This window comes from Camellia sinensis, chromosome 13 (genome assembly GCF_055761805.1).
Source record: "Camellia sinensis isolate YWXY chromosome 13, ASM5576180v1, whole genome shotgun sequence".
NCBI lineage: Eukaryota > Viridiplantae > Streptophyta > Magnoliopsida > Ericales > Theaceae > Camellia > Camellia sinensis.
In genome coordinates this window covers 103293279-103303353 of record NC_138973.1, presented here as the reverse complement: position 1 = coordinate 103303353, position 10075 = coordinate 103293279, and the positions used below count along the sequence as shown (strand labels likewise).

The window sequence follows — 10075 nt, the reverse complement described above, 5'->3', positions numbered from 1 at the left end:
TGACCCTAATTACAACCAATATAGACGAAGTAAAATATAAAATATAAAATAAGAACAAATGATATAATGCATTTTCCTAAACAAATTGAACATAATATTGAATTCACCTGAGTAGAATTAGTATCCATGGAAAAACGAGGATGAGATTGAGTTTGGGAAGTATAAATAACATGGCCCTAAATACAACCACAATATAAACAAAAAAAAAATTCCATCATATGAACAAATGATATAATGCATTTTTCTAAAAAATTGAACGCAATATTAAATTTACTTGAATAGAATTAGTACCCATGGCAAAAGGAGGATGAGATTGAGTTTGGGGAGTATAAACAACGGGGCCCTAAATACAACCACCAATATAAACAAAAAAATTATATAAAATAAGAACAAACGGATACAAATAAATAAATCGAGGACAATTTTTCATATAATTACCTGGCTAGAATTAGCACGCTCAATCCTTTTCTTCTTCGTAATGGATTTTTCCATTGCACCTTTGATCCTCCTTCTTTCCTTACTAGTTGATTCTATTTTCTTCATTCCCCTCACTTGGATAGGACAATGTATTTCATCACTCAGTGGGCAAGTGTTACATGGGGAATTTCCAAATTTAGTGACCTCCATTTGATCACAAATATGCACACTTAACTTCTCTTCAACCATACTACTCAATACATTACCTTTGAAACTGACAAATGATATGTTTCACCACTTTCTACGGCTCTACTTGCTATTACTCTAAACATAGCCATTAATGACCTATATTGCTCACTTTGATGTAGTTTCACATCAATCTTGATATCATACCCACGACTATTTTTTTTTTTTTTTGGATAAATAATCAGATTTATTAGAAAGTATCAAGACGATGCAAAGAATACAAAGATGCGGCCCAAAAAGGGACTGAAACGAAACTAACTAATCAAATCCTCCACAAAATCTACGAAGACCAAACATTCGGATCAACTGTACCCGTAACCCAACTATGCAACACCCTTAGCAACCTACGCTCTAACCAAGAGACAGAATGACACACATCCTGAAACACTCGCCTATTATGTTCTAACCAGACTAACCAAAGCAAACAATGAGAAGCAAGCACCCAAGCCTTCCGGCACCTCTTCCCCACTCTAACCCCACCCCAACCCTGTAACACCCCCAAAAGAGACCTCGATTGCACCCACACTAAGCCAAACAGAGCAACAATATAATTCCATAATCTCAACGCAATCGAGCAATGAAGAAGCAAATGATCCACCGATTTCGCGTTCTTGCAACACATACAACACCAATTCAACAACACATGTCGACGCCAAATCAAATTATCAATCGTAAGGATACAATCGAAAGCAGCTGTCCAAACAAAGAACGCAACCTTGGAAAGAGAACAAGTTGCCCAAATAGATTTTGAAGGAAACACACCATCAATACCCCCTACAAGCACCCCATAAAATGAGGACACGGAGAAAACACCTTTGGACCTGTGAACATCCCAAACCAAAGAATCCGTCCCTTCCCCCCCAGTCTGCAAACCATACAAGAAACCTAGAAAATCCACCAAGTAGTTGAGCTCGCAATCCTGAACATGACGTCGTAAACGAACATTCCAAACAACCGAATCCCCTTACTTCACCCTGACCGAAGCAACTAAATCCTCTGCATCAGCAGCAATAGCAAAAATGAGCGAGAACCTGACCGCCAAAGACAAATCATCACATCACCGATCTTGCCAAAAGCGAACTCAATCACCAATCCCCACTTGGAACCGAACCCTCTTCCAAAACACCTCCCTCCCCAACCAAATCCCCTTCTACAACCCACGACCATAAGATTGAATCATCCTCTTCGAGCGCCAACCCCCTTGGGCCTCCCCATACTTAGCCACCACCACCCTCCTTCATAACCTCTCTCGTTCCCCCAGAAAACGCCACAACCACTTGCCCAATAAAGCCCGATTAAAAGCCACCAATTTCCATACGCCCAAACCCCCCCTCTCTTTCAAATTACACACCATCTCCCAAGCCACCAAATGATAATGAAAACCGTCCCCACCCCCACTTCACAAAAAATCTCGTTGCAACTTCTCCAACCTCTTAGCCACCCCCACAGGGATCACATGCACAGACATAAAGAACGTCAGAATATTGGAGAGAACGTTCTTAATCAAAGTAATCTGTCCTCCTTTAGACAAATATTGGCGCTTCCATCCTGCTAGCCATCGCTGAACTCTATCCACCACCCCATCCCACACTTTAGACTCCTTAAAAGAAGCCCCCAAAGGAAGTCCCAAATAAGAAACTAGCAATTGTGCCACTTTACAGCCCAAGATGGCTGCCAACACCGGTAACCAAGCCACCACACCCACAGGAATTAATTCTGATTTTGACAAATTAACCTACAACCCTGACATTGCCTCAAAACATAACAGAACACACCGCAAGTGACCAATCTGAGTAGCATTCGCATCGCAAAAAATCATCGCATCATCCGCATAGAATAGATGAGAAACCCGCAAACAAGTAGGCACCTCCCCTACTATAAAGCTCAATAATAGGCCCCCTTGGACCGCCTTAGACAACAAATGACTCAACGCTTCCATAACCAAAATAAACAGTAATTGAGACAATGGGTCTCCCTGTCGTAAGCCTCTCCAAATGGGGAAGAAACCTGCCGGTGTCCCATTAACTAAGACAGACATCCAAATAGTGGAAATAGAAAAATATGTCCACCTCCGCCACCGTGCTCCAAAACCCAACCTTTCCAACATGTACATCAAAAACTCTCAATTTACATTGTCATAAGCCTTCTCAATATCCAACTTACAAATTAGTCCCCCTTTCCCTTGCCAAAACCGCAAGTCCACACACTCATTTGCCACCAAAACAGCATCCAAAATCTGTCGCCCACCCACAAAAGCATTCTGAGATTCTGAAACGACCCCCTCCAACACCCCTCGAAGCCGGTTAGCCAACACCTTGGCCAATAATTTGTAAACACTATCTAAAAAACTTATAGGTCGAAAGTCACGAATATCCTCTTCCCCCCTCCTTCTTGGGAATCAAAGCTATGAAAGTGGCATTCAGACTCCTCTCAAATTGCCTAGATTGATGAAATTGCACAAACACATCCAACACCTTCCCTTTGACCACTTTCCAGCACTACTGAAAGAAAGCAATAAAGAAACCATTCGGACCCTGTGCCTTGTCCCCGGGCATACTCCTCAACACACTTAAGATCTCTTCCTCAGTGAAAGGCCTCTCCAACAAGATCACATCCTCCGCAGAAATAGAATCGAAAGCTACACCCTCCAACCCCGGTCTCCAAATCTGGCCCTCATCACCGAACAAATGTTGGTAAAATGTCACTATACCATTCCTAACCTCCTCTTCTGAAGAAAACATCACCCCATTCACCCATATTCTCCTAATCTGGTTCACCCGCCGATGAGCATTAGCCATACGATGAAAGAACTTTGTGTTATGGTCCCCATCTTTCAACACACAAACATCGATGCCGGAAACTAATCTCCTTCGTCCGGGCTATCCGCGCATAATCTCTCCGAGCCTCCTCCCTAACTACCACATTCTCCTCAGTAAGCTCTCCATCCAGTTCCTACGCATCCAAACCCTACAAAACTGACAAGATATTTGACTTCTGAACCGCCAAGTAGCCAAAAACCTCTAAATTCCACCTCTTCAAATCAAACTTAAGAAGTTTCAATTTCTGAGTTAATCTATAACTGGGGGAACCCACAACATTGTAACTCTCCCATCAACCACCCACCGTCTCAACAAAACCATCTGTTTGTAACCACATGTTCCCAAACCAAAAAGACGAAGGACCACTCTGGACTCTCCCACTGTCCAACAAAACTAGCCAATGGTCAGAAGTCGACCGATGTAATCGGCATTGAAGCATCTGAGAAAAATGCTCCTCCCAAACCCCAGACACCAAGAATCTATCAAGCTGAGAACTAGCTCGGCCACCTAACCAGGTAAAATCACCCCCCTGTAATGACATATCTACCAACTCCATCTCATCAATAAAAGTTGCAAAATCCCTCATAGACCTCCCCACTGGACTTTCCCCAGTCCTTTCCACCAGGCTCCTTACGACATTAAAATCTCTGCCAACACACCACGGCAATCCCCATCTGAAAGCAGTATGCTGCAACTCCTCCCAGAAAGCGACCCGCTCTGAACCCCGAGCTGGGCCATAAACCCCAGTGACCACTTACCGAAAATCATCCTCAAGGCATCTGAACAAACAGGACATTGAGAAACCCCCTACTTCTACCTTCTCCATCACCACCACTCTATTATCCAAACACATGAGAATACCTCTAACCACCCTAATAGTTGGTTGGAACGCCCACTCTATATGTCACCTACCCCATAACTCTCGCACAAACACCGGCTCAACAATCTCCATTTTAGTCTCCTGAAGACATACCACATCTACCCTAGCAGTCCTTAATAACGACTTAATGGCCATTCGTTTAACCCGATCATTTAGTCCCCTCACATTCCAGGTCAAAATTTTTAGGCACATGGCAACAAAAAGGGACCACCCTGCTCCCTTCTAACTCGCCGTTCTTCGCCTTCCGTGGGTCGATCATAGTTGATTGAGCACTCAAGTCTCCGCAACTCTCGAACCCCTTTTTCTGATGGACCAGAAGATTGTCTCTGTATATCCCCTCCCTTCCATGACATTTCAATTGAGGAAAGTAACTTCAAAGCCTCCGCCTTATGTCCAACAAATGAAACTCTTAGAAATTTACTAACCTCAGTAATACGGGTCAACACCCAGTCCGACACCTCATTTGAAGACGGTGGTAGATCAGCTGGAAAAGTTTCCTATAAGTCAATGTCAAACTCTAGCTCTGAGTTTGGCAAACCGAGAACCTCATCCTTTGTGGCCAAAGGTCTAACCACTATAGCCATGTCATCGCCGGAAAACCCCCTTCTTTTATCATTCTCCACCAGAAAACCCTCACCCCTCAGTGACTGGACCGCGACTTCCACAGGTAGGTCATCCCCGACCTGTCCATCAGCGAAACAAGGTGTGGCGTTAGCCTCTGCCGCCGACTGACCAGGACGAAGCTTCATTTCCGAATCAGGGGGCTGCTCCAGCGATGACCACAACCCCATTTTGTCCGACGACCAACCCCCAGCAGGGCCGGTTGGCAACTACAAGCCAACACCCTTACGCAGAGATCCAAAAACCCGTTCGAGAGATAGGTTTGAACAAACCCTAGCCTCCAACCGTGGGCTGGGTACTCTCTCTATAGTAACACCTGGGCCTAAAGTAGTAGGGCCCATCTTTCCCCTCACTTGCCCCAAACCTTCCACCATAGATTTGGTCTGGCCCAGTCCCCTACTATGAACCACCAACGGTTTATTGGGGCTCAAACGTGACTGCCCCGCAGCCCAAACCCTTTGCCTAAAATGCTTCAACCTACCTTGATGTCGAAACCCTACATCATCTCCCCCAAATCTGTGACTTGACCCACCAAATCCTCTATTCCCAAAATTTCACCTATCATCACGCCGTTGTTGCTGATTTTCCTTCCCTAGCCACACTCTCCTACGATCTCCCTCCATTGGCGAGACCGTGGCAACCGTAGGCCCAACTTCCGACCACAGAGGGATTACATACAACCAATCCTCCCATCGCAACGAAATCTTAGTCAGAATGGTGCCATGACGCTGAACTTGCAATCAGACCACACTGAGATTCGCCAAAAGCTCATCAACCTACACGAAACCACCACAATGGTCACCGATAGCCCTATACACTGCCAAGCCTTGAAGATGAATGGGTAGGCCCAACACCCTCACCCACACAGGCACCTCCGACGGTGTTTGGTTACCCTTATCACACAAAACTGTCGGTGACCACCATCGCAGACGAAGGTTGCGCCTGCCAACAACCCACCAACGTCGCAACATAGTTTCAGCGTCTTGACACGAAGCGAACACAAAGAGAAAGTCTTGTCCCCCTACTGGCCAGATCTCCACCTTGCGTGACGATCCCCACCACCGACCAACCCACTCTGCCATCATAGAAAACCCCACACCCTTTTCCCCCACCAAACCCATTACGCCCACCAAAGCCCTATTCAATATATCAGACCACCCCTCTTCAACCATCACCTGAACTGGAGTAGCCAAGACAACCAGAGTTTCCTCTGGTGTTCTTTTCACCTCTAATACCCTCGTCCCAACGCGAACCTTCGCAACCCAACTTTCACCTCTGGTAAAACCCTCAATAACCAATGCCACACTCTCCCAGCCATTTCCAAACTCAGAGACAAGAAGAAAAACCTGATACCGATGACCTACAATGGTGACCACAATCTGAAACGACTGGCCACCATCCTCCTCATCACGAACCCAGATCGCCACACTCTGACTCCTACCATCCAAACGACTTAAAAAGGATTGGGTTCAGATGTTACTCGAGGCCAATCACAACTAGGTAATAACCCAACTCACCTCAAAACCGACCAAAATAACTTCCCGTCGAAGGCTTGAGCCACATTCCATAATACCCAAACATCGATGCCCCCTCTGATCCACTGTTTCCTCCTAGAACTCAAAGGACCGACCATCGAGGAAAAGGATTCGACATCGTGGGCCAACCTCCGCTCTCACCAGAAACATCCCTGGTGAGTCTACACCATTTATCAGAAATTGGCTCTATTTTTGGAAATAGTAGAGAGCATTTTTTATTTTCCCGATTCAATATTGAATTTCTTTTTCTCTCCATACCCACGACTATTTTTCACACTTTTCGGCCCCTGCTTTTTTAGTCCATCACCTGAGTATACATCGGTTAGCAAGTTCCAAAGCATGCAATATATCTCTAAGCACCTTCACACAATGTCGGCACAATATGCCCTTCACTTCAAACTTTCTGCAACTACAACTCAAAGAGCCATCTCTCTCTATTGTCATATTCTTGTCTTTTTTTCCATTTGTCATTTTGATTGTGTATACGGTACTCTCACCATCATAATTAGTGCCTATAATCTTCACTTCAATGGACAGCAGATACTCAACTTGGAATTCCACAAAAATTGTTTTGGTGTAAATCTCTACCACTTGCTTTAACATCAACATTGGAACTATCACTCTCAACAACTTTTGGCACAAATTATATTCGGCTTCCAATTTCTTATACCTTTTCTCATAGAGCACCCTCTCAAAATGCCAAAAACAAATTCCATCAAATTATGAAAACAATTGAGATAATCCTTCAAAAAAGAATTGAAAGATTCACTAAGTTAAATAATACTCATTCCAGTTGCCCAAGAATTCATAATATATGGTCATTCCCAATTATCATTGAAACGAAAAGTCTGCTCCAACCAATGATTGTCACGTGCATTGTACTTGTCAAGCATTTACTGCCATTGTAATATGAATTCTTCTTCTTCATCAATGTCATGCATGAATTTTGATAACACAACCTTCACCCCATCACCTTCAAATATAGAACTTACATGTTTTACAGCATTTTGCATCAAATGTCACGTGCAAAGTCACTGATTTGTATTAGGCATCACAATTGGAAGGGCTTTAGCCATCGCAGCATCTTGATCCGTGAAAATAGTTTTTAGATCTTTGTTTGACATTGCCTCTAAAAAAATCCAAAACACCTATGTAAAAGATTCAGTAGTCTCATCATACATCAGCACCACACCGAATATGACTGTTTCTTAATAATGATTAAATCTAACAAATGTTCCAAAAGATCTATGCTCACTATTTAATTCGTAAGTAGTATCAAAGGTCATTACATCACCAAATCAACCATAGTCCATGACCATTTGAGCATCGGCCCAAAATATGTTAGTTATTTGCTTTTCATAATTTAATTGAACTACATAATAAAATGATGGATTTTCCAAAGATTTTTTTTGAAAGTAATGCAATACACTACCCGTTTCTCCATATGCCAAATCATTTTGTCTCTCCGACCTCAAATAAATTTTTTGGTCCAATTTGGTGAAGCCAAGTGATGATCTTCCACCAGATTCCCTACCAAATAACTCATAAGTTGACCTTAGAGGAATTCCAAATTTTGAAACTAATTCTACTTCAACTGCTTGTATAGTAAATATTTTTATTTGGGATGGCAACATATGAATACACTCTGGTCATACAAAGTTATGATTATGATGTTCAACAAAATCATTAATAACAAATTTTCCAATATTCCTATCTAACTTGATCATAAGTTGGGTACCACAACCACATCTTACTTCTTGTCTAGGATTTTTTACTAGTGAATCTCGCTTGTCAATACCACGAGTCCCCTCCTTGTAACACACAAAAAATCCTTGAAGTTAATTCCTTGGTATTTTTGTTCTTGTTTGCATATGCCTTTCCAATGCTAAAGCCCATATTTCCTCCATAGGTATTGTAAAAATCATACAAATCTTGTTCTGAATCAAATGACATCCCCAGTTTTGGCTTCCAACCACAACTATCCACCTCATCAACAACATTGTTTCGTTCCATTTCCTACAATTCAGATTATACATATAATTCTCAATATATTGAACATTAAACTAAAAATTAAAAGATTCGGCAAAAGCGCAAAATTTGGGATTGAATTAAGCCAACCCATCATCATCATCATCAACAACAATCCTATGACTCTCACAACAAATCAATACTCTAGGATCAACTGCAAATAAACACTGACGCCATTATTGCATATTCATACCATAGCACATTCAAAGCAATCAATAAAGATAGAACAAACTAAAGCACGACAATAAAGATAGAACAAACTATGGTTTTTTTTTTTTTTTTTTTTTTTACTTTATCTTATCTTATAACTTATATTATGAAAATTTTCTAAGCCCCTGTTTGGGATATTAGTTTGGGCTAAAATAGCCATGTAGGATAAAATAAGTTATTTTAGTCATATAAGATAAAATGTCATATGGTAATTATAATCATTTCATATTTTCTCTCATAAAAGTCAAAAAAATCAAAAAACCTATCACAAATGAGACTTTTTAATCCCATACTAAAATAGTCAAAAAACCAACCCATATCCAAACGAATCCTAAATTGCTCACAAATTTTGTTGTATTATACCAAAGACCCAAAAATGTTCCTAAAACAAATTGTAATTGGGCTGTATATAATCATTGGAATTTTGACAACTCCATCAACTCAGAATCAATTCATTACAATTAACAAACTACAAGATTTAAAAAAAAAAAAAAATGAGTACTTCAATTTACCATTCTCTGGAGGGTAAGCTCAAGCACAAAAGAGTAGAACCAACTCGAAGAAACCCTACATTTTCCGCAAGAAATGTTGAGAGATGAGAGAACCTGGATGGAGAGAGAGAGAGAGAGAGTTGGTGTATACATAAAGAGGGCTTGTCTGCTTGAAGGAGAAGGTGAGTTGTGATATCGTGAGAGAATCAAATGGCTTTTAATGGGTTAGGGTTCAACACAACAAGAGGAGAGAGGGGGGAGAACGGGAGCCAAATTTTTTTTTGAATAATGTCCAAAACGACTTGATTTTGACTACACGGCGGGAAGGCCTACAGGGGGTAGCCCAGCAGAGGATCCATATTCGGTTGGTCTTATTTTCAACTTTGGTTGTTTTTTAAAATAGGTTAAAAGTTAATTTTTTTATTTATTTTTTATTTTTGAACTTTTTTGAAAAAAAATGTGTAAAAAATTAGAGAGTTGATTGATGTGATTAAAAAAAATTAAAAATAAAAAAAATTACTTTAAACCTCTTATTAAAAGAGACATTTTCTATAGTAAACTCGTATAATTTGGTAGCCCTATTTTTTTCAAAATCGAGGGGAAAGGCAATTTGCCTTTGTTGGCTTCTTCAGAGCCAACTCTGATTGCAGAAATAAAATAAAATTTAAAAAAATATAATAAAAAACCTACTTGTTTGGGGTGTCCTAAATAGATATATTTTTTGTCTTTTTGGATTAAAAAGTAGAGGGAAAAAATATGAATACTTGGGTTAATTTTTTGACTTTTTATAAAAAATATATATATTAAAATATTGTATAAGTTTGTAAA

At 41.0% G+C, this 10075-nt stretch overlaps 1 protein-coding gene across 1 annotated transcript; it reads right to left on the bottom strand.

Annotated features, from left to right (window-relative positions):
• Positions 1-2062: 2062 nt before the first annotated feature.
• Positions 2063-3461, bottom strand: LOC114271498 (uncharacterized). The gene is made up of 4 exons (XM_082900764.1): positions 3188-3461; positions 2795-3003; positions 2671-2688; positions 2063-2398 (listed from the first exon to the last, which is right to left on the bottom strand). Exons 1-4 carry the CDS (start codon positions 3459-3461, stop codon positions 2063-2065), a joined length of 837 nt encoding a protein of 278 aa, XP_082756890.1.
• Positions 3462-10075: the final 6614 nt, after the last annotated feature.